At 41.0% G+C, this 24,365-nt stretch overlaps 3 protein-coding genes across 4 annotated transcripts in view; 1 reads left to right on the top strand and 2 right to left on the bottom strand.

Moving 5' to 3' along the window:
• The window catches only part of RAB1A (RAB1A, member RAS oncogene family), a 47,642-nt gene extending 29,051 nt beyond the window's left edge, over positions 1–18,591 (top strand). Inside the window, exons 3-6 of the mRNA XM_023224096.1 lie at positions 5,661–5,756; positions 14,001–14,096; positions 16,358–16,489; positions 16,749–18,591. Of these exons, the coding sequence (XP_023079864.1) occupies positions 5,661–5,756; positions 14,001–14,096; positions 16,358–16,489; positions 16,749–16,946 (522 nt within the window). The 3' untranslated portion in view covers positions 16,947–18,591. The remainder of the gene's footprint in view (positions 1–5,660; positions 5,757–14,000; positions 14,097–16,357; positions 16,490–16,748) is intronic.
• A 1,427-nt stretch (positions 18,592–20,018) lies between these two features.
• On the bottom strand, positions 20,019–20,418 carry LOC111550587 (60S ribosomal protein L39). Its single transcript, XM_023224097.3, has one exon. The coding sequence runs from the start codon at positions 20,350–20,352 to the stop codon at positions 20,197–20,199; it is 156 nt and encodes a 51-aa protein (XP_023079865.1). The 5' UTR covers positions 20,353–20,418; the 3' UTR covers positions 20,019–20,196.
• A 615-nt stretch (positions 20,419–21,033) lies between these two features.
• CEP68 (centrosomal protein 68) overlaps positions 21,034–24,365 on the bottom strand; it is a 28,042-nt gene continuing 24,710 nt past the window's right edge. For both annotated transcript variants that reach the window (XM_023224095.1, XM_023224093.1), the window contains exons 6-7: positions 22,846–23,019; positions 21,034–21,916 (exon numbers count right to left, since the gene is read on the bottom strand). In XM_023224095.1, the coding sequence (XP_023079863.1) occupies positions 22,850–23,019 (170 nt within the window). In that variant the 3' untranslated portion in view covers positions 21,034–21,916; positions 22,846–22,849. The remainder of the gene's footprint in view (positions 21,917–22,845; positions 23,020–24,365) is intronic.

Genomic DNA, 24,365 nt, shown 5'->3' with positions numbered 1-24,365 from the left:
ATTAGCACGTTTCACTTCTTACTGTCTAGATCGTTGTTTCTCAGAACATGGACCAAAGACTCCTGGGGGTTACCAAGACCCTCTCCAGTAGCCCATGAGGTCAAAATATCCTAATACTAAGACATTAGTATTTGTAAGGAAATATTTACTTGGTAATAATACGAAAATAAAAGATGTTTGCCTTTTTCAGTGATGACAGTGGCTCTGGTAGTACAAAAGCAATGTGGGTAAAATTGCTGGTGGCTTGGTACACATCAAGGCAGTGCTAAGCTCCAGATTGTACTCATAGTGATGGCATTCTTTACCTCTGTGCACTCACAGGAACAACAACAAACCCTGCCATTTTTATTGAAGAATGTCCTTGACAAAACAGTTAAAATTATTAATTTTTGAAAAATGTTGATCCATGAGTATTCCTTTAAAAATATTTGTGATGAAATGGGAAGTTCACATAAAACATTTTTTTTTTTTTGAGACAGAGTCTGACTCTGTCTCCAAGGCAAGAGTACAGTGGCATGGTCTCTGGCTCCCAGGCTTAAACCATTCTCCCACCTCAGCCTCCCAAGTGGCTGGTACCACAGGCATGCGCCATCATGCCTAGCTAATTTTTGTATTTTTTGTAGCGACAGAGTCTCACTTCGTTGCCCAGGCTGGTCTCGAACTTCTGAGCTCAAGCGATCCACATGTCTCAGTCTCCCAAAGTGCTGGAGAAAGCACTTCTTACTGCATACTGGCTAGTGTGTTGGTTATTTTGGAAAAAAGAAAAGCATTTATAGTTTTTTGAGTTGTAAGTTGAGCTAACTGCTTTATTTTTTTCCATGGAACACCATTTTTTTTTTTTTTTTTTTTTTTTGAGATGGAATATTGCTTTGTTGCCCAGGCTGGAGTCCAATGGTGCGCTCTTGGCTCACTGCAACCTCTCCGCCTTCCGGGTTCAAGCAGTTCTTCTACCTCAGCCTCCCAAGCAGCTGGGATTATAGGCACCAAGGCCAGCTAGTTTTTGTATTTTTAGTAGAGATGGGGTTTTACCATGTTGGCCAGGCTGATATCGAACTCCTGGCCTCAGGTGATCTGACTGCCTCAGCCTCCCAAAGTGCTGGGATTACAGGCGTGAGCCACCACGTCCGACCTTTTTTTTTTTTTTTTTTTTAACTTGAAAGAACAGCTAACAGACAGATTAGAATTGTACAGAATTCGCTATTTGACATATTTTCTCAGATGAACTGTGATAGTCATTTCAAGGGAAGTAGCTGCAAGCATTTGTTGGCTGAAATAAAATTTAAGTTTACAATGGAAAATTAGAATTTGAAAAAACTTACAGTTTACCGCTTGACAGTATCCTAAATACATACGACTTTTCTGATGAGTGCCGATATTAATGAAGGTTATTAATTCTTTTTATAAAACAGTTAAAAATAAAACCATGAAGTACTAGAATAAAACATAGGTGGCTCTTTAATCTTGGTGTGTGAAGGTATTTTTTAAAATAAGAAAAAATCAAAGAAAGAAATCACTGCTACATTTGATTGTATTAAAATTAATTTGTCGTGGGCACAAAAATGTTAGAAAACTGATGGCACTAGCAAATAAATATATATGAAGATTGGTATTCTCAATATGTAAAGCACATTTGCACATCAATAAGAAAAGAATATTTGTCCTAATGAAAGTCAGTGGCAAATACATCAGCAGTCAGTTGAAAAAAGAAGTAATACAAATTGCCAGTTGGGTGCAGTGGCTCATGCCTGTAATCCCAGCATTTTGGGAGGCTGAGGCTGGTGGATCACCTGAGGTCAGGAGTTCGAGACCAGCCTGACCAACATGGAGAAACCCCGTGTCTACTAAAAATACAAAATTGGCTGGGTGTGGTGGCGTATGCCTGTAATCCCAGCTACTCTGGAGGCTGAGGCAGGAGAATTGCTTGAACCCGGGAAGTGGAGGTTGTGGTGAGCTGAGATTGCACCATTGCACTCCAACCTGGGCAACAAGAGTGAAACTCTGTCTCAAAAAAAAAAAAAAAGTAGTAATACAAATTGCCAATAAACATGAAAAAAAAAGCTCAACTTTGTAATTAAAGGACTTTTAGTTAAAATTAGGTTATCATTTAATTTTTATTAAATTGGCAAATATTAAAATTAAGAATAATTCTTAAGCAACACTCAGTAGGTGGGAAGAATCTAGCTGTAGCCTGAGGTGTTTGTGCTTCAAGGAAAACCCTGTCTGGGATGCCCATTGCTTGAAGTCAGAGGTTTTCCGGTACTGCCTACATAGTAGGATACCTGGAAAGTATTTTTTAAATGCTGATCCCTATATCCTCAAAATATTAATAGAGACAGTTGTGGTGAGGACTATAATAAAGAAATGTGCAATAAGTTTTGGGGGCACAGAGGGAAGAATCTATTGGCTGAGGAGTTGAAGAAATTGGGCAGTCAGTATTGGCTGAGCTCAAAATCAGATGAATAAATGCCATATGACCTTGGTGCTGGGGAGTAAGTAGGGTTATGTAGAAAGAGATAACTGAGGCTTTTGGGCAGAAGTAATAGTAACGGCTCAGAGGCATGGGAGTTAAGGTCATTTAGGGATTTATAAGAATTCAGTATTTCTTTCTTTCTTTTTTTTTTTTGTGAGATGGAGTCTAGTTCTGTCGTCCAGGCTGGAGTACAGTGGCACGATCTCGGCTCACTGCAACCTCCACCTCCTGGGTTCAAGTGATTCTCCTGCCTCAGCCTCCTGAGTAGCTGGGATTACAGGCACCCGCCACCACACCCAGCTAATTTTTTGTATTTTTAGTAGAGATGGGGTTTCACCATCTTGGCCAGGCTGATCTCGAACTCCTGTCCTTGTAATCCACTCACCTCAGCCTCCCAAAGTGCTGGTATTACAGGCGTGAGCCACCATGCCCCGCCCATATTTCTAAAAATGTTTTTTGTAAAATGACATTGCCATTATCAACCTATAAAATATATTTTCCATTGGTTGTTTTGTTGCTTAGTCTTTTAATCTAGAGTTTTATAACTTACCATATACACACACACACACACGTGTATATATATATATATATATATATATATTTTTTTTTTGGAGATGAAGTCTCGCTCTGTCACCCAGGCTGGAGTGCAGTGGTGTGATTTCGGCTCACTGCAAGCTCCGCCTCCCGGGTTCATGCCATTCTTCTGCCTCAGGCTCCCAAGTAGCTGGGCCTATAGTCGCCTGTCAGCACACCCGGCTAATTTTTTGTATTTTTAGTAGAAATGGGGTTTTACCATGTTAGCCAGGATGGTCTCGATCTCCTGACCTTGTGATCCGCCCGCCTTGGTCTCCCAAAGTGCTGGGATTACAGGCGTGAGGCACCGCGCCCGGCCTTTATTTATGTATTTTTTTATGCCATTGACTTTTTGCAGAAACTGGAGCACTTGTCCTGTAGATTGTCCAGTATTTTTGATTTGTTATTTTGCTTCCTTGTGATGTCCTTATGCTTATTCGTTTATCCCTCTTTCTGTAATTAGAAGACCTAGAACTGCACTATCCTTAGAGTGACTACTAGCTCTTTGTAGCTATTTAAATTTAAATTATTAAAACTGAGAAAGTTTGGTGGCTCACACCTGTAATCCCAGCACTTTGGGAGGCCAAGGTGGGAGGATTGCTTGAGTGCAGGAGTTCAAGGCTTCAGTGAACTGTGATTGTACTCTAGCTTGGGAGACATTGAGATCATGTCCCGTTAAGGGGAAAACAATCAAAAATTTAGTTTCTTGTTTCACAAGCCGCATAGGGCTAATGGCTGCCATATTGGCTAGCACAGCTTATAGAACCTTTCCATTGTACAGAAGGTTCTGTTTGGCAGTGCTGTTCTCATTAGACTTGATTGGATTAAGGTCCATCTTTGTTGACAGAATACTTCTTAGGTGGTGCTTTGTGGCTCACATGATGATAGCCTGGTCTGTTCATTCATATATCTTTTCACAAGAAATATTTTTATTCCATTCTTAATAAAATTTCATGGCAAGTACTTGCGAGAAGCAGTTACAATTTTAAAAGTTTAACATTGGGTTAAAAAATTGACAGGAAACATACATTCACAGGAAAGCTTGTACACAAATGTTCATAGCTGCATTATTCATAATAGCCAAAAAGTGGAAACAACCCAAATCAATTTATGAATAGATAAAATGTGGTATATTTGTACATGTAATATTATTCAGCCAATAAAATGGGCCAGGCATGGTGGCTCACACCTGTAATCCCAGCACTTTGAGAGGCTGAGGCAGGGGGATCACTTGAGGCCAGGAGTTTGAGACCAGCCTGACCATCATCACAAACCCCATCTCTACTAAACATACATAAATTAGGCAGGTGTGGTGATGCATGCCTGTAGTCCCAACTACTCAGGTGGCTGAGTCATGAGGATCACTTGAACCTGGGAGACAGAAGTCGCAGTAAGCTGAGATCATGACAGTGCACTCCAGCCTGGGCAACAGAGCAACACCCTGCCTCAAAAAAAAAAAAAAAAAAAAAAAAAAGAATGAAGTAATGAAGTACTGTTACATGGTATAACATGGATGAACCTTGAAAATGTTCTGCTAAATGAAGGAAGGCAGACACAGAGGGCCAGATATTTTATGATTCCATTTATACAAAATGTCCAAAATTGGCAAATCTAAAGAGACAGAAAGTAGATCAGTGGTTGCCAGGGTGTGAAGACGGGTTCTTTCTGGAGCGGGTACAGGGTTCTTTCTGGAGTGAAAATATCCTGGCATTCATGGTTGTAGCTCGCAACCTTGTGAATGTATAGGAACCACTGAATTGTCCACTTCAGAAAGGTGACTTTTATGTGCATTATGTCTAAAAAAAAAAAAAAAAAAAAAAAAAATCATTAGGAAGCAAGATTGACTTCTAAGAAAAAGTCCATAATAGTGGAGTGAAGGCCGGGCGCGGTGGCTCAAGCCTGTAATCCCAGCACTTTGGGAGGCCGAGACGGGCGGATCACGAGGTCAGGAGATCAAGACCATCCTGGCTAACACGTGAAACCCCGTCTCTACTAAAAACTACAAAAAAAAACTAGCCTGGCGACGTGGCGGCGCCTGTAGTCCCAGCTACCCGGGAGGCTGAGGCAGGAGAATGGCGTGAACCCAGGAGGCGGAGCTTGCAGTGAGCTGAGATCCGGCCACAGCACTCCAGCCTGGGTGACAGAGCGAGACTCCGTCTCAAAAAAAAAAAAAAATAGTGGAGTGAAATGATTGTTGTTTTGTGGTGAATAAATTGGGTAGGTGGGTCACAAGAGTTTTGCTGATTAGTGATTAGAAAAATTATTCATGATCATTGAAAATATAAAATGTTTTTCTATATGATGTATGTAAAGAATTTGGCAAGAGATGATGTTTGGAAAAAATAAAGAATGGCTATTGTAGAGATCTTAAGGAAAGAAGAAACTACAATTAAGTAGTGGTTTGTAATCAGAATATGAAGAAAGTACTGAAAGTGGATGGAGTGACTGTTGTCAGCATGTTATACTTTATACATTTCATTCATAAACTTGGACTGTAGATAAAAGTAAACATGATTTTTTTATTTACTCTTGAACAACAGTTTTTTTTTTTTTTAACTTAGATTTGCATCTGCTCCACTGAACAATACATTTAATTGTTAATTATTTCCCCCTTCAGGATGATACATATACAGAAAGCTACATCAGCACAATTGGTGTGGATTTCAAAATAAGAACTATAGAGTTAGACGGGAAAACAATCAAGCTTCAAATAGTAAGTGACTTTTGGCTAGTAATTTTTTTGGAATTTATTTTGGCAAATTTGTAATTATTATTTTGTGCATATTTAATATGCGAACAATTGAATGTAAAATGTCTTAAGAATCATGTACTTAAGATAGAATAGTAGAATAAGAATTATTTAGATTAAAAATAATGTTTTCAAGATTACTTAAGCCTCACTGAATTTTCTGTTCATGAAGCAGAGAAACTCATGTTTTAAGTCAAACTTGGTCCTCATCTTTTATCAGTGGAAATCTAAGTTCAAGTTTACCTTGTCCTACAGTGCAAATGTTACATACCATTTTTGTTTGTCTTTTACTGTGCTAAGTGCATGGAACATTAAAGGAACCCTAGGAAGAGATTCTTCATATGTGGCTCAGTTGAAGGGAAGTACTTATGTAGTTCTGTTTTAAGTATTTTTATTAGATAGTGTGTACCAACTCTGTAGAAACACAGAATTTTGTTGGAAAGGAACTTAGTTTTTGTAACCTGTTCATTTTACTGCTCAAAAAAATAAATGCTGAAAGATTTAATGACTTGCCTACAGTTACTGGTAGAACCAAGTGACCGAAGCTCTGTCTTCAATATTTTGTGTGTCTATGCCATCCTATCCCCCTTATCCATCTTTATACCCTCAGCCCCCAATTAAATATAGGCAGGTATAATAGTTCAGTTGTGCCTCTTCAGTATGGGTCTGAGTCCTGTCAGTGTGGACATATCTGTGGTCTTTTAAAAAATAAATCTCTCAGTAGTTTTCAGAGTAGGCTATTAGCAAGAAGTAGGCTATATAAACATAGGAAACAAGTGACTGCCCCTTTTCATGGAACTGATGACACATGGAACTGGAAGGAGTCCTGTATTAGGAGTCAGAAGACTTAGATTTGTTGTCTTGGATCTCGTGTTTACTTGATAGAGAATCATGGGTTTGTGTCTTGGGGGAAAAGGCCGAACCCTGAGACCCAGTTTCGTTTCTAAAGTGAGTGTGATGACACCTGATTTACTGATTTATAAGGTAGCTGTGAGAACCAGATCTAATAGCTTTATGTATGTGACAATACATGTGAAAGCCCTTTGTAAACTTTTGGGCAGTATATAGATACTATGACATGCCCAGATAAATGGGTGTTTGATAGGTTAAGTTGCTTCTTTTCCTTATATGATTCTGATGAGGAAAAGAAGGTACGTTACAAAAGATAGGTGGATGTGGGTATTGATATAAGTAAATACACTTGATGTGTCAAGTTAGGACTTGCAAGGATTTTGTTTTCAGAAATAGCTTGAAATACTTTCAGTGAACAAATTACCCTCCATATTTTTTCCCGCTATATAAGTACATTGTCAACTTTTTATTTGGCACCATGAAGAGTACATAAAGATCTACCCAAAACTGTACTTTAAAGTACTGGTATGGAATAATTGTATTATGTGTGATCATTGGCATTCATAAGATTTGGGTGTGTATTTGTGTGTGAAACATTCATATTTTGTTACTTTCCTGTGGCTGGAGGGGATCTTATAGGACACTCTTTGTCTTTCATCTTTTTTTTTTTTTTTTTTGAGACGGAGTCTTGCTCTGTCGCCCAGGCTGGAGTGCAGTGGCCGGATCTCAGCTCACTGCAAGCTCCGCCTCCCGGGTTTGGGCCATTCTCCTGCCTCAGCCTCCCGAGTAGCTGGGACTACAGGCGCCCGCCACGTCACCCGGCTAGTTTTTTGTATTTTTTTTAGTAGAGACAGGGTTTCACCATGTTAGCCAGGATGGTCTCGATCTCCTGACCTCGTGATCCGCCCGTCTCGGCCTCCCAAAGTGCTGGGATTACAGACTTGAGCCACCGCGCCCGGCCTGTCTTTCATCTTTAATAGGAATTTCTTTTCCATGCCTGAAGGCCTCATTTTGAACATTTTGTTTGTGTTTGTTTTTTTATTTTTTGAGATATAGTATTGCTCTGTCTCCCCGGCTGGAGTGCAGTGGCATGATTTCAGCTCACTGCAACCTCCGCCTCCTGGGTTCAAGTGATTCTCCTGCCTCAGCCTCCCTAATAGCTGGGATTACATATGTGTACCACCATGCCCGGACAATTTTTTTTTTTTTTGAGACGGAGCCTTGCTGTGTCGCCCAGGCTGGAGTATAGTGGTGTGATCTCGGCTCACTGCAACCTCCTTCTCCCAGGTTCAAGTGATTCTTTTGCCTCAGCCTCCTGAGTAGCTGGGATTATGGGTGTGCACCACCACGCCCTGCTAATTTTTTGTATTTTTAGTAGAGACAGGGTTTCACCATGTTGGTTAGGCTGGTCTCGAACTCCTGACCTCATGATCTGCCTGCCTCAGCTTCCCAAAGTGCTGGGATTACAGGCATGAGCCACTGTGCCCGGCCTTCGGATAAGTTTTGTATTTTTCATAGAGATGGGGTTTTGCCATGTTGGCCAGGCTGGTCTCAAACTCCTTACCTCAAGTGATCCACCCATCTTGGCCTCCCAAAGTGCTGGGATTATAGGCGTGAGCCACCACGCCTGGCTTTTTGAACATTTTTAAGAAGCTTACCATTTTTTCGAAGTAGCTAGTTCCATTTTATATATAACTTTGGCCAGGCATGTTGGCTCACACCTGTAATCCCAGCACTTTGGGAGGGCTAGGTCAGAGAGTCACTTGAGGCCAGGAGTAAACATAGCTCCTGTGACCAACCTGGTCAACATAGAGACTCCATCTCTACTAAAAAAAAAAAAAGCCAGGTGTGGTGGTCCATGCCTGTAGTCCTAACTCCCCAGGAGACTGAGGTGGGAGGAACATTTGAGCCCAGAAGACTGCAGTGAGGCAAGATTGCACCATTGCACCCCAGCTTTGGGGACAGAGTGAGACCTTGTCTCAAAAACAAAATAAGGCTGGGCGCAGTGGCTGTCCAGGTGTCGTGGTTCACGCTTATAGTCCTAGCACTTTGGGAGGCCAAGGTCGGCAGATTGCCTGAGCTCAGGAGGTCTAAGACCAGCCTGAGCAACATGGCGAAACCTAATCTCTGCAAAATATACGGAAAAAAACCACAAAACCTCTAGTTGCCAGTTATTTTTCTTATTTATTCCTAGCGATTCCTTTTTTTTTTTTTTGAGACAAAATCTCACTTTGTCTCCCAGGCTGGAGTGCAGTGGCACTATCTCAGCTCACTGCATGATTCTTTTAGAGACATGTTAATTCTTTATATTGAGCTTAAGCCTGTTTCCTTTTACTTCTGTCTCTTCTTATTCCTCTGCCTTGTGGAGCTGCCTGAATCAGATTAATTCCTCTTTTATTGGCAAGCCTGCCCTTCAGATTGATCTTATCACCACCTTTCTTCTACCTCTGAAGTTCCTCATTCTTTCCTGTAATGATATTTTCAGAACCTTGTGCAGTTTGGGTTATTCTTACATTTTATAAATGCCTTTTATTAAATTTGATTTCTTAAATCAAGTATGAGGTAAATCCTGTCTTAATTTGGAGCCTGAGTGAATTTCTCTCTTGAACTTCAAAGGCTCATGGCCCTTTCTTATTATTAATCAAAGACATAACCATTTGTTGTTTCAGTAGCCATATTATTTCTGGTTTGGGTCTTAAGGTTTTTGATTTGCTTGTTTTTAATTAAAAGAGGGGTCTTGGCCGCGTGCAGTTGCTCACCCCTGTAATCCCAGTACTTTGGGAGGCCCAGGCAGGCAGATCACTTGAGTTCATGAGTTCAACACCAGTATGGGCAACATGGCGAAATCCTGTCTCTACCAAAAACACAAAATTCAGCCAGGCATGGTGGTGTGTCCCTGTAGTCCAAGGTACTCAAGAGGTTAAGGTGGGAGGATTGCTTGAGCCTGGAAATGGAGGTTGCAGTGAGCCAAAGTCATGCCATTTGCACTCAAGCCTGGGCAACAGAGCGAGACCCTGTTTCAAAAAAAAAAAAAAAAAAAAGAGGGTCTTACTTTACACTTCTGTGACTGGTGTTTTAAAAATCTAAACAGGCCAGGCGCGGTGGCTCATGCCTATAATCCCAGCACTTTGGGAGGACGAGGCGCGCAGATCATGGGGTCAGGAGTTCATTACCCACCTGGCCAACATAGTGAAGCCCTGTCTCTACTAAAAATACAAAAAAATTAGCTGGGCATGGTGGTTCGTGCCTATAATCTCAGCTACTCGGGAGGCTATGGCAGGGGAATCGCTTGAACCCGGGAGGCGGAGATTGCAGTGAGCCAAGATCGTGCCATTGCACTCCAGCCTGGCGACAGAGAGAGACTCCATCTCAAAAAAAAAAAAAAAAAAAAAAAAAAAACCAAAAATCTAAACACAAGATTTTACTTTTAATCCTATCTTTTCCTCTTGCTTGGCTTCAGTAATCCTTCAAGTTTTCTAGATCTTTTCAAAATCTTGATTCTGTTGATTTATATTTTAATTATCTTTTCCTTTTAGCTTTTCCTGTTCAGGTGTGACATCTGGGTCTTTAACTGAGTTTTGTTAGATTACAAAACATTCAGCAAGGTAGGGCAGGTACTGAGTCCAGTTGTACACCATGGAAAGCCTCTTTCTGTGATTGTTCATTCAAGAGGCTTTATGAAAATGTCTACATTCCACCAGGCAAGGTTACAGAGGTGAATAAAACATAGCCCATTAGGAGGCAGACAGTGGGAGAGACGAACATGGGAAAAAGTTACTCTGATTATGAGGGGTAATGCGAATTACATATGAAGGAAAGTACTGCTAGTACTGTTAGGATTTAGAGTCAGGAAAGTTTTCAGAGTAGCGAGGAAACATCAGAAATTTTACTCTTTCTGCCAGGCATGGTGCATGTATTATTCTGTTCTCACACTGCCACAAGGAACTGACCAAAACTCAGTGATTTATTAAAAAAAAGGTTTAATTGACTCAGTTCTGCATGGCTGGGGAGGCCTCAGGAAACTTACCATGAAAGAAAGGGAAGCAGGCACGTCTTACATGGCAGGAGGCAAGAGAGTGTGTGAAGGAAGCGAAGGATACTTCAGCCCCTTTTGAGACCATCAGATCTTGTGAGAATTCATTCACTATCACTCGAATGGGAGAAACCGTCGCCATAATCCAATCACTTCCCTCAGTCAACAAGTGGGGATTATAACTTGAGATGAGATTTGGGTGGGGACACAGAGCCAAACCGTATCAGTGCCTGTAGTCCCAGTTATTTAGGAGGCTGAGGCAGGAGGAACACTTGAGCCCAGGAGTTCAAGATCTGCCTGGGCAACATAGCAATACCTCCATTTAAAAAAAAAAAAAGGAAATTTTACTGTTTGGATGCTATTGCTTACTTTAGTCAGCTATCACTTCTTGTTGACTTTCAGTCAAAAAACAACAGTTTTTCCTTCTATCTTTGTGAAAGGGGTTGGTGAGCAAGAAAGAAAAGGAAATTATTTTATTGAGCAGCTTCTATAGTCAGGCACATTTTATAAACATTAGTTCATTTTAAACCCCTTCAGCTGTTGTACAAGGTGAATACTATCTAGCATTTACAGATGAAGAAACTGTTAGGTGACTCTCCCTAATATTAAATAACCAGGAACCTAGATTTGATGTTTTGAAGTCAGGGTGGCTTGATTCTAGAGTTCATGCTTCCTCCAAGGATAAACTGAAAGACTTTGAGCCTCTTTTTTTCTTCTTTTATTGAGACAGCGTCTGTCTCTGTTGCCCAGAGTGCAGTGGCATGATCTCAGCTCACTGCAACCTCTGCCTCCTGGGCTCAAGTGATTCTCCTGCCTCAGCCTCCCAAGTAGCTGTGACCACAGGCACACACCACCATACCTGGCTAATTTTTGGGTTTTCTAGTAAGAGACGAGGTTTCGCCATGTCACGAGACCAGCAATGCCCAGGCTGGTCTCAAATTCCTAAGCTCAAGTGATCTGCCTGCCTTGGCCTCCCGAAGTGCTGAGATTACAGGTGTGAGCCACCGTGCCTGGCCTTGAGCCTCTTTATTGATTACTGTCTAACTAGTCTTCTGAGCTCCCAGGCTTAGTAATTTGGACAGAAAAGGAAATAAAGCTGTGGTGATTTGTATTTTTGTTTATTTGCTTTTTTAGATTAACAATTATTGACATTTTTATATTATTTGTCTTATTCTAATAGTATATTATAGACATTTGATATTTTACTCCAAAATGCTTCAGTATGCATCTTTATTTTGTTACCACATCAAATAGAACCGACATTAATTCCTTAATACCCAGCTCCTCTTCCAGTTTACCCAAAATTGCAACTTGTTTTTAGCTCCATGTTGGCTGGATCAGGAAAAGAAAGCGATTTCACTGAATACTACTGAACTTTTTTTTTTAAGTTTTGTCATTTAAAACCTTAGTGAGGCTCAGTCCACGATCATTCCCCTTGTTAAAACCAAGGTTTTGTCTGGGCAGGGTGGCTCACAACTGTAATCCCAACACTTTGGGAGGTCAAGGCAGGTGGATCACATGAGGTCTGGAGTTCGACACCAGCCTGGCCAACATGGGGAAATCCCGTCTCTACTAAAAATACAAAAATTAGCCGGGCGTAGTGGTGGGTGCCTGTAATCCCAGCTGTTCGGGAGGCTGAGGCAGGAGAATCACTTAAACCTGGGAGGCGGATGTTGTAGTGAGCCAAGATCACACCATTGCACTCTAGCCTGGGAGACAGAGCGAGACTCTCTCAAAAACAAAAACAAAAACAAAAAAAAACCAAACCAAAGCTTTTTACATCTAAAAATTGAGTTTGCGTCTAGATATTTTTAACTTTTTTTGTTTTGTTTTTTAAGAGATAGGGTCTCCCTCTGTCCCCTAGGCTGGAGCGCAGTGGCAAAATAATAGCTCACTGTAACCACAAACTCCTGGGCGTAAGCAGTCCTCCTAAATAGCTGCAACTACAGGTGTGCACCACCTTGCGCAACTAATTTTTTAAATTTAGTTGAGACAGGGTCTTGCTGTGTTGCATAGGTTGGTTTCCAACTTCTGGCCTCAAACGATCCTCCTGCTTTGGCCTCCCAAAGTGCTGGGATTACAGGCATGAGCCACTGCACCTGGCTAACAGTTTTCTCTTTTTTTTTGAGACGGAGTTTCGCTCTGTCGCCCAGGCTGGAGTGCAGTGGCCGGATCTCAGCTCACTGCAAGCTCCGCCTCCCAAATTTACGCCATTCTCCTGCCTCAGCCTCCCGAGTAGCTGGGACTATAGGTGCCCGCCACCTCGCCTGGCTAGTTTTTTGTGTTTTTTAGTAGAGATGGGGTTTCACCGTGTTAGCTAGGATGGTCTCAATCTCCTGACCTCGTGATTCGCCCGTCTCGGCCTCTCAAAGTGCTGGGCTTACAGGCTTGAGCCACTGCACTCGACCCCAACAGTTTTTTTAAACCCAGAACTATAATGCAATAATGTTAGCATTTGTTTTTGGAATTTGAGCCTAACTAGTTGAAATGCAGTTAAGTTGCTCTTAAAATACATTTTATAAAAGTGTTTGGAATCATCTTCCTTACATTGTTTTCTCTAGGATGAAGACAACACCTGGCCAGGCATGGTGGCTCGTGCCAGTAATGCCAGCACTTTGGGAGAATAAGTCAGGAGAATTGCTTGAGTCCAGGAATTTGAGACCAGCCTGGGCAATATAGCAAAACTCCGTCTCTACAAAAAAGAAAAAATTAGCCGAGTGTGGTGTCATGTGCCTATAGTCCCAGCTCCTCAGGAGGCTCAGGTGGGAGGATTGCTTGAGCTGGGGAGGTTGAGGCTGCAGTGAGCCATGATCATGCCACTGCACTCAGCCCGGATGACAGATCTGAAACCCTGCTTGAGAGGGGGAAGAAAAAGATACCTGCTTGGGATAATTAAAGTTCTGTCTTGACTGGTAGTTACTTGAATTAGGTCCCACCAGTGCTAATTTAATCATGGTAGAATGTGCAAGCAAGTGAGTTTGTCTTACATGGAAGAGTTCTGTGTTCAAGGGCTTTAGGCCAGTGACATTCCTAAACACGGTGCTAAAGGCGGTAGGGAATGTGAAAAGTATGACATACTTCCTGCTCTCAACAGCTTGTAATTTTAGTATTATCATAAGCTCAGTTGTAGGTACTACCTTCTTTTCTGGACTTTCAGGTACTTATTACTGTGCAATTTAGTGGTATGAGTTGAGGACTAATGTTTCTATATCACATCCTGATAATCTCCACAGTTATGAAAACTAAACTATTCCCCCCCCCCCCACTTTTCCCCAACTTTATTTTAATGGAATTGTTTGGATTTCTTGATTGTTTTGTAATAGTGGGACACAGCAGGCCAGGAAAGATTTCGAACAATCACCTCCAGTTATTACAGAGGAGCCCATGGCATCATAGTTGTGTATGATGTGACAGATCAGGTAAGTTCCAAGAGGAGATTGTGTTACAGTGACCAAGTAGGAAGTCATTATTCGATTAATGTAAGATTCATTCATTTACTACTTCGCATATAAGCCATCAGTATTAATTTTATGGCAGAAAACTTTGTCCACTCTCAAATATAAATGTGAATCACTTAAAAGACATTTGTTTTCCTGTAATAAATAGAACATTAGTAATAAGTTTTACATTTGCTTTCAAGGGATTCTGGTTGTATTTATTATCAACTAAATAACTGATCAAATAGCCAAGACCCTAACATATAGGCAAGAGTTTGTAGGGAATCGGGAGTTGCTTGGCTCATATTGTGTTCTTGGTGTTGTTAACAGGAATATGGCCTGGTAATTAGAACTTGTCCATCAGAATTGCTAAAAGTGGGATTTGGGGGTCTCTGCCTGTGGAGGATGTGGTTCAGAAAAAAAGGATTTGAATAGGATCATCTGTAGGAGGATCTTAGTATGAGAATGAGTATCTGAAGATTAGCTATGAGAGAGGGCAGGGCGATGGAGGGAACAATGTGGGACAGTGTGAAGCATGTGGTCCAGGGGCCGTAACTGTTTTTTTGTTATGATTATTTTTAATCAGAAACTGTCCTTTCTATCAAAGGACAGAAGCAAAACATTCACAATTGGAATTGTTTTTCTTTTGGCAAATGTTAAATCTCAACTCTAATATGAAATCATAGCTAATTAGGAGATAACTTACGTGTAAACATTTTGATTCAGTGCCATTAGAAGTGCTGGGTGGGTGATATCTGCAAGAGAAAAAAATGATACTAGTTTAAAAAAAATCTCTAGTCATATTGCCGTGAAATACTTTTAAATGAAAACTTTCCTCCTCTAAATATGACTGTGGATAAGAAAATGAGTATATTTAATAACATTTTGACATGTCTAGTAGTAACAGTAGGTCATCTTATTCATAAGCCAAAATTTTATCAAATTTCAAGCCGAGTGCAGTGGCTCACGCCTGTAATCACCGCACTTTGGGAGGCCAAGGCTGGTGGATCACCTGAGGTCAGGAGTTAGAGACCAGGCTGGCCAACATGGCAAAAACCCATCGCTACTAAAAATACAAAAATTAGGCCGGGCACGGTGGCTCAAGCCTGTAATCCCAGCACTTTGGGAGGCCGAGACGGGCGGATCATGAGGTCAGGAGATCGAGACCATCCTGGCTAACACGGTGAAACCCCGTCTCTACTAAAAAATACAAAAAAAAACCTAGCCGGGCGAGGTGGCGGGCACCTGTAATCCCAGCTATTGGGGAGGCTGAGGCAGGAGAATGTCGTAAACCTGGGAGGCGGAGCTTGCAGTGAGCTGAGATCCGGCCACTGCACTCCAGCCTGGGTGACAGAGCGAGACTCCGTCTCAAATAAACAACAACAACAACAACAACAACCAAACAAAAACAAACAACAAAAAAAAATTAGCCAGGCGTGGGGCCGCGTGTCTGTAATCCTAGCAGTCACTTGGGAGGCTGAGACAGGAGAATCACTTGAGCCCAGGAGGCAGAGGTTGCAGTGAGCCGAGATCGTGCCATTGTACTCCAGCCTGGATGACAGAACAAGACTTTGTCTCAAAAAAAAAAAAAAAAAAAAAAAAACTATCAAATTTCAAAACCAGGTTTTGTAGTACATTTAAATTGCATATTCCAAAGCAGCTGGGTTTGCCTGAGTTGCAGTTTAATATTAAGCTGTATTTCCCTTTCAAATAAGTTATTTTCATCGTTAAGCCTGTAAATTCTAGTTTGTCATCATTTAGATATTTATAGTCATTTTAATATATCTGTTTACGGCCAGCCACAGTGGCTAACACCTGTAAACTCAGCATTTTTGAGGCCAAGGTGGGCCGATTGTTTGAGCTCAGGAGTTCAAGACCAGCCTGGGCAACATAGTGAAACCCCATCTATACAAAAAATCCAAAAAAATTAGCCAGGTGTGATGGCATGTGCCTGTAGTCCCAGCTATCCCAGAGGCTGAAGCGGGAGGATGGCTTGAGCTTGGGAGGTCGAGGGTGCATTGAGTTGTGATTGTGCTACTGCGCCCCGGCCTAGGTGACAGAGCAAGACCCTGTCTCAAAAAAAAAAAAAAAAAAAAAAAAAAAAAAATCCCTTCACTCCTTAGCAGTGGTTATTTTGTAATTAGAGTTGTCTCACTAGCTCTTTGTTATTTGTCTGTTAGGTCAGGAAGGTTGTTTCCATTTATTCCAGAACCAGATCATCAAACTTTCAAATGTCTTTTTAGGAGTCCTTCAATAATGTTAAACAGTGGCTGCAGGAAATAGATCGTTATGCCAGTGAAAATGTCAACAAATTGTTGGTAGGGAACAAATGTGATCTGACCACAAAGAAAGTAGTAGACTACACAACAGCAAAGGTATGTTTAAAGTTTAATTTTCATACTGAATTTGAAGGTGTTGAATTATGTATGGGTTCTGCAGTAATACTAAGGCCACAGCCACCTTAACTTTTAAAAATATGTGCACTAGAGTACTCTGACAGTGATAATTTGTGTAACATCTGTTTGGATCCAATGAACTTCCTAGTTCCTCGTGCTCCATTATGGATGGTAGAAATGCACTAAGAAGTAGTGAAAAAGATTTTTCAGTGTTAATTGTGCCTCATTATTCTCTTAGGAATTTGCTGATTCCCTTGGAATTCCATTTTTGGAAACCAGTGCTAAGAATGCAACGAATGTAGAACAGTCTTTCATGACGATGGCAGCTGAGATTAAAAAGCGAATGGGTCCCGGAGCAACAGCTGGTGGTGCTGAGAAGTCCAATGTTAAAATTCAGAGCACTCCGGTCAAGCAGTCAGGTGGAGGTTGCTGCTAAAATTTGCCTCCGTCCTTTTCTCACAGCAATGAATTTGCAATCTGAACCCAAGTGAAAAAACAAAATTGCCTGAATTGTACTGTATGTAGCTGCACTACAACAGATTCTTACCGTCTCCACAAAGGTCAGAGATTGTAAATGGTCAATACTGACTTTTTTTTTATTCCCTTGACTCAAGACAGCTAACTTCATTTTCAGAACTGTTTTAAACCTTTGTGTGCTGGTTTATAAAATAATGTGTGTAATCCTTGTTGCTTTCCTGATACCAGACTGTTTCCCGTGGTTGGTTAGAATATATTTTGTTTTGATGTTTATATTGGCATGTTTAGATGTCAGGTTTAGTCTTCTGAAGATGAAGTTCAGCCATTTTGTATCAAACAGCACAAGCAGTGTCTGTCACTTTCCATGCATAAAGTTTAGTGAGATGTTATATGTAAGATCTGATTTGCTAGTTCTTCCTTGTAGAGTTATAAATGGAAAGATTACACTATCTGATTAATAGTTTCTTCATACTCTGCATATAATTTGTGGCTGCAGAATATTGTAATTTGTTGCACACTATGTAACAAAACAACTGAAGATATGTTTAATAAATATTGTACTTATTGGAAGTAATATCAAACTGTATGGTGATAAGTATTGTTTTAATTCTTACGGTTAAAGGGAAATAGAGCCTTGCATTATATTCAACACGGCCATTTGTGTGTGCACAATGCAAACTAAGGTATTCTAGACCTATCTTAGAGCAGCATCCAGTATTTGCTTTCTAGATAACAGGCCCAATAACATGACCTAAAGAGGCTTCTGTGCTGTGTAGGGATTTAACCAACTTCAGTGGTTCAGGGAGCTCAAACTATATGGAAAACAAGTTTAGAATATACGCTATCTAGCCCATTATCTCTGATCCTTCTCTAAAGGCATTTGAAATGGCTTCATTGATTAACATTTCATAAATGCATCTGTGGTAGAGGTAGAAAGCAGCACCTTTCCTAACTGGCAAATGATCAGACTAATGTGTGCTAATGTTTTTCTTCCATGCTTTCAGTCAGATTCAACTATTTTATCCTCCACAGTTGCTTAACTTGGTGTTGGAGGAGGGTTTAAGCATTAAAATAGGAAGCAGGAAATTTGATTCCTCTAATTTTAGAAATTATATCCCTAAAAATTGAAACATGAATACTGGGTGGTAATAATTGAGGGAAATGTATTTATTTTGGTGATATTTTGCATGTGTGAAGATTTTCTGAAATAGGACCTTCAAGATCCTAGGGGTTTTTTTTGTTTTGTTTTGTTTTTTAATTGTGACGAATAAAAAATCTGCCCACACTGGCATTTTAAGGTGATTGAGGTCAAAGGTTGTTTCATTAGGTTGAAATAGCAGCCAAAATATTCTTCACACAGGGGCGTGGGATATGGCTGCTGGCAACATATTTTGTTGTGGGCTCCTTAATTTAATGATAAAATTTAAGCTAAACACAAGCCAAAAATTAATAGGTTTTTTAATTTTTATTTTTCACTAAACAGGCAATTGAAATACATGGTACAAAAATAAGTGGTAAGATAATTGTAAAATGAAATGGACAGAATAAATATTCAATTTTCCATCTATGAAAATTTCACAATAAAAATCATAGTTTACTTTGTATTATAGGCGTGCTTGGTGGATCTATTCATCCTCACATAAGGCAACCGACAAATTCCTGAAGTTACCAATAGTTATTTTGGTGAAGATCTTTAATGCTTCAAAAGCTTTGTTTCTGCCTTAATACAGTATAAAGGGGCAAGGGTTCAGAAACTATTTTCTAAAGTAGCAAAATGACACAAAACAAATGTCAAGATATTGTGATGCCATGCTGTGCACTTCAGTTTTATACAGTAAAAGTTGTTTAAATCGTCAGCTTATTCTTGGTGAGTTAGCGGAAACATTACATGAACTTAAGATGAGCATATTTACAGACTTAAGTTTAGAAAATTCCAGCGTTCTTTTCCCCATGGCAGTAAAGATTGGGATTTACAACATATTTCAGCATGCCGCAAGATCTGCTTCTATGTATATGCCAATAAATGTGGTTCTGGAAAAAATATATTCCCCTTTATACCCACATTTTCAAGTACAAACGGTTCAAGGCTGCTATGGGCTTTAATAATCTGTTCACTTAGTAAAGGGAATTATCACTTGTTCTAAATATAAGGTGCTGCCGTAAATTAGTTTACATAGTGAAGAGTGTTCTTAAATCTAAGCAGCTGCACACTCTGTGAAATCCTTTCAGAATGACAGTCATTGTGGTCCGAGCAGTAATTTCCTATTCTTTCACCCTGGATTGAATTTCCCTTAGCCTGTATCTTGCCTTTCCAGCATATCTTACATCAAACCTTCTTTGTGTTCCATTCCCACCTGAGCTTCACAATAGCCCTGTATTGACATCGTCTTCCATTTGCTGAGCTTACCCATCGAGCTCCAAGAACCCAGATCTTGAAACTGCTGATCCAGCTTTGAGTATCATCACTTCCCTGTGGATTCAACTTCCATTAATTTTAAGGGACTACTAAGTTATTCCAGTGTGGCACCACAGTGCCGTTAGCAAGCTCAGCTACTTGACTCTAACTTGGCCGTGTTTGCTCATAGAAATGCTGCTGGCAGCATCTTACTAGGCTGAAACAATTTCAGCTTGAGTTTTAAGGGAAGTCTTAAACTTAAAGCAGGGCGGGGTATAATTAACAGTTGTGTTGATACTCTTCAGCAGCATTCACAGCCAGGTCCAGGGAGTTAGCACCGCTTAGTCACACCTTATTCAGAGGATGAACAAAAATATCTTAGATCATCTCTAGGTAAGGTAGCACTTTCTTGGGAAACAGGGTATTGTGTAACATTCTGTGAAACTTCTGGTCAGTTGAAGCTGATTATTGGTTGAATGGGAACAGAATGCCACATTCTGCATTCAATTAGTATAATATTGGCCAGTTTGTTTCTTTAGGGTTTTCATCTCCAACTTTTATGCTAACTAATACACTTCCATACCTGTCAAATATTAGTAAATAAATGGGTTTAATTTCCTTTTTTTTTTTCCCCCCGAAATGAAAGGCCTCACGTATTTATTACTGAACCCAGCCAACCAACGCATTCCTAATAGATTCAGAGAGGAAAATACGTCGAACTCTCCAGAGAGTGGTGACATTTTCAGTTTGATATGGTAATGTGATCGTGACCTTCAGACAGCACAAATATATGTGCCATCTCATGTGCAGTTCCTTACAGACCCAGCTTGGTTCTTCTCCAATGTCTCCTTTTGGAGTTGTACCTTATTTTATTTCCAGTTTTCATCCGAATCCACTGGGGAATGGGACGATTTTGCTTTTGTTTCTTGGCCAGGAATCGCTTAATCCTGAAAGTCTTGTGAGAAGACATGGCGAGAAGTGGAGGCAAGAACACACCACGATGGCGGAGAAAGGAAAAGAGGGGGGTTTAATTTCCTAAGGGCTATTCAGTAACATACTCAATGGAAGGGCATGTTCCTACTTACAAATAAACATCTAAGAGAAGGTAAAATATTTCAATTTAAGAAGAGGCCGTCAGACATCTCTACCTTTTTAACCAATTCTAGGTTTTCAAGAATTTTTACATATAGGTTTATAATTGACAATTATTTGCTAGAGTGATTTTTCTCTTTTAAAGTCTCACTGTGTATGGAACTAAGATTAATATGGCAACCTCAGAAGACATTTTAATTTTGATCATGCCCTTAAGCATTATGATAAAGCATACCACAGCAGCATCAGGCACTTGAAATACTGCATTTTATGTGTAGCTACTGTTGAAGAGCTAATCTTTAAAGAATTTAATGGCTATTTTCCAGTGACTATAAAGTCTCAGAGATTCTGAAGCAGAAAAGTCACATTAATAATAGGACTTTAGTTTCCATTGTTACTGTGCTTTCCTCCTTCCAGGTTCATTCATTGCCCAACAGAACTTTAAAAGTGCTTTTCTGTAGAATCTGCAGTTACCAGCAATAACTGATCATCTTGCTTCAAAAAACTATAGAATTGATGCTCTGAATGGTTGATCCATAGTTTTTTTTTTTCTTCTTCTATCAAAGTACTTATGTGTCAATGCCAAAGCAACAAAGAATTCCCCTTTTTCCTTCACTATTGACAGCTTCAGTTTCTGTACTTACTGTGTCATCCCATCCATTCCCTTCCCTGATCCTGGACTGCTCTTCCAAGGGAGACTAGGAGTGAAAGGAGTCCTCCTCCCAAAGGTACCCTTTAAGCTTGATCATTAGCTCCACAGCCATGCTAAAGCACGACTGCAGATCCCCAAGTCCCTGACACATTTTCTTCTAAGAAACTGGTTAGCCAAGAAAGTAAAGATGTAAGCCCTGAAGATGGCAAAAGGTGTCATAATCTCTCAAAGTAATCTGTAGAGGTGCTTCATTTAACGCTTTTTCTTTTGCAGACAAAGGGTTAAAAATCTCTTCTACCTAAATCTTCAAAGAGGGATTGACAAGCCCAAATTTCCTTTTATGAAAAGACCCAAGGTTTCTGGCCAACCATTCACTTTTTTCAGTCTCTTAGGTCCTCTTGCGTGCCTGAGAGTATGGAGTATTCGAAACCTCCTACCAGCCCTTGGTAAATGACCTTACCAGGTGGAATAGTTTGAGCTTTATCTGCTCTTTTTTAATGGGATAGAGGGGAAGGCAACACGTCTTATTTTATCAAAAATTGCAAAGCTACACACTCTTTGTGGAGAAGCACCAAAAGGAAAACCTTAGTTTGGAAGGATTCATTGTAAATAAAAATAGTAACTCAGCCCTCCATTCAGGGAGGAGAAAGGCATTTTAAAGCTAGTGTATTAAATAAAGGTTTCCCCCTTGACTTCGGTGTTGAATGGCTCTGGCAAGGACTTCTTGAAGGTTTTTTTTCTCACCAACCAGTGTTTGGCCGACAGGTTGCATCTCTGCCTGAGAAGATGCCTGAAAGAGAAAAGGCAGCATTTGTTACAGGCATAATGTTGTAGAGGAAGAAACGACAATAGCAGTCGCCTGCATTCATTTTAGAATCAAGATGACTTCTCACACTTGCTCTGCTAAAAAATACAGGGACTCCCTGCTCTTTACATACCTATAGTGCTCACCTAGAAAATCTACGAGTTAAACACTACAAACATTTTGTTGTAGGAGAGGATGTTTCAGAGAAGGTACAGTCCAATTGCGGAATTATGAAAAGCATTGGCAATAGCAACTCTGTGGTGGACACACCCACACTTGCTCTCCTAGCTCCTTTTCTGTCATTCTGTTTGACTTTCTCAAGGGAGCAAAAGAAAGCTGTACTACCTGTTAAGTCTCCAAGGTGTCTTAACTCCTTCATCCCCCTAGCCTTCTTGGAAGGGAGTGGTATGGGAGATACGTGGAGACCCTTTGTGCAGGGCAGGGGAGTGGTGGTGCAAAGTTATGAGTAACTCTGGGTTTCTCTGGGCACTTGGTGCTGTCAGAGATGCTTGGAGTACAAAATGAGCTCGGGAGAAGATCCTGCAGAACAGGGGCGGCCAGGTCATGGCCCCATACTGGAAAAGTGTACCTGTGCAGAAATAAAGTAGGTATATAGCTAAGTTTTTCTGCTGTTGTCTTGGGATGGCAGGGTTGATAGTGAAGAAAGTGCCACAGAAATGGCAGCACAGAGGCACCCTCATCCTCAGCAGGGGTGAACAGTAATGGAAAGCACCACAGTGAGCCTCCCATCAACACAGGAAGACCAGCAACTCCTTTTTTAGTAACATTGGCTGTCTTCTTCCAGTATCTCATTTGTTTCAATAATAGTTCTTGGCTTAACAAGCTTCTAAGTAGTGGCCAACTGTTACAGCAGCGTTGGTAGGCAAATTTTCTTCTTGAGTTCCTCTACTTACCAGGTTAAACCCCTTCACATGGGCGCTCCATTGCCACCATGCGCTTTTTGTCAGGGATAAGGGTGCAGCCAGCGAGCGTGTCCAGAGAGGCCAAGATAGAGTCATACAGGCGATCTGCGTGGCTCTCCAGCTCACCAGACTGCTTTGCGATCCTCCCAAGGACATCCTCTAAAACTAACAATGAGGTTCAAAGAAATTAAACTAGAAACAAAACCCACGCAAGTGTTGTCCTTAGCATTTTCAAAAGAACATACAGGGTATAGTATTTTGCACAAAGTAGGACCTGGCAGTAGTTTCTGAATGGCCTTTTTAAAGGCCTACAACAAGGATTCCTACAACATAATTCCTACAACAAGGATTCTCCAGGGACTTCTGTTGCACTGGAGAACCTATGCTGTTAACTTCTGATTAAAGCTGAGAAAAGAATTCACTGACTTCACTTTGAAATTGCATAATTTACAGAAGGGCACAGAGACATGGTTCTCTGATGGCTGGTATTACCTGACTTTAGAGGTAAGACAGGTATCTCTGTAAGGGCACATCCAGATCCTGTTGGGCATAAGGCTTAAATGAAATAAAGCGACATGCCAAGGTTCAGATGCTTACCCCTGCTACCAGGTCTACCAGTTTCTATTGGCTGGGAGGAATGTTACTTCACATGGGTGGTCTGGTAATAGATTTGGGAGTGCACGAGACCCCTTTTTTGTAGGGCCTCAGTGAACAGACTGAAAAAGAAAATGACCTGGCCAGGCATGGTGGCTCATGCCTGTAATCCCAACACTTTGGGAGGCCAAGGTGGGTGGATCGCCTGAGGTCGGGAGTTTGAGACCAGCCTGACAAACACAGAAAAACCCTGCGTCTCCTAAAAATACAAAATTAGCCAGCCATGGTGGCACATGCCTGTAATCCCAGCTACTCGGGAGGCTGAGTCAGGAGAATCGCTTGAACCCAGGAGGCAGAGGTTGCAGTGAGCCAAGATTGTGCCATTGCACTCCAGCCTGGGCAACAAGAGTGAAACTCTGTCTCAAAAACAAAACAAAACAAAAAAATGACCTGAGAGCAGGCTAAGGAAGCTTCACTCCCACAGTGTCAGAATTATTCCTGTGAGGAAAGGATGGGCTAGGGTCAGAGTGCATCACACACAGCAGGCTTTTTTCTCTTTTCAAAAATTTATTTTTGTTAAGCACAAAGGCTGTCTTAGTTTCCTGCGCCTTTATCAGCTGTGCTAATACTCTCCCTAGTTTCCTGCCACAGCTATAACATCTGTCAGTAGAGGAAGGGAAAGGGGAAGCTGCCTATCTGCAGACAATGCTGACTGGATGGGTGGAAGGAGAAGGAACACAGGCTGGCTGTATCGAGATCTTCGCCTAGTGAAGCCACATCAATGCGGTGTCATCAGGGCAAAGTGCTGTCCACAAAAAGAGCTGGCGAAGTGTGGCAGAGGACTGCAGTCAGAGTGCACGGTAAAGCTTGGCTGTAAGGGTGGCTGGGCTGGGTTCTACCCCCCCCCCCCCTTTTTT

The sequence above is a fragment of the Piliocolobus tephrosceles genome, chromosome 15 (assembly GCF_002776525.5).
Source record: "Piliocolobus tephrosceles isolate RC106 chromosome 15, ASM277652v3, whole genome shotgun sequence".
NCBI classification, from domain to species: domain Eukaryota; kingdom Metazoa; phylum Chordata; class Mammalia; order Primates; family Cercopithecidae; genus Piliocolobus; species Piliocolobus tephrosceles.
Note: the sequence above shows the minus strand (reverse complement) of the source record. Positions and strands in the feature narration are given on the sequence as shown.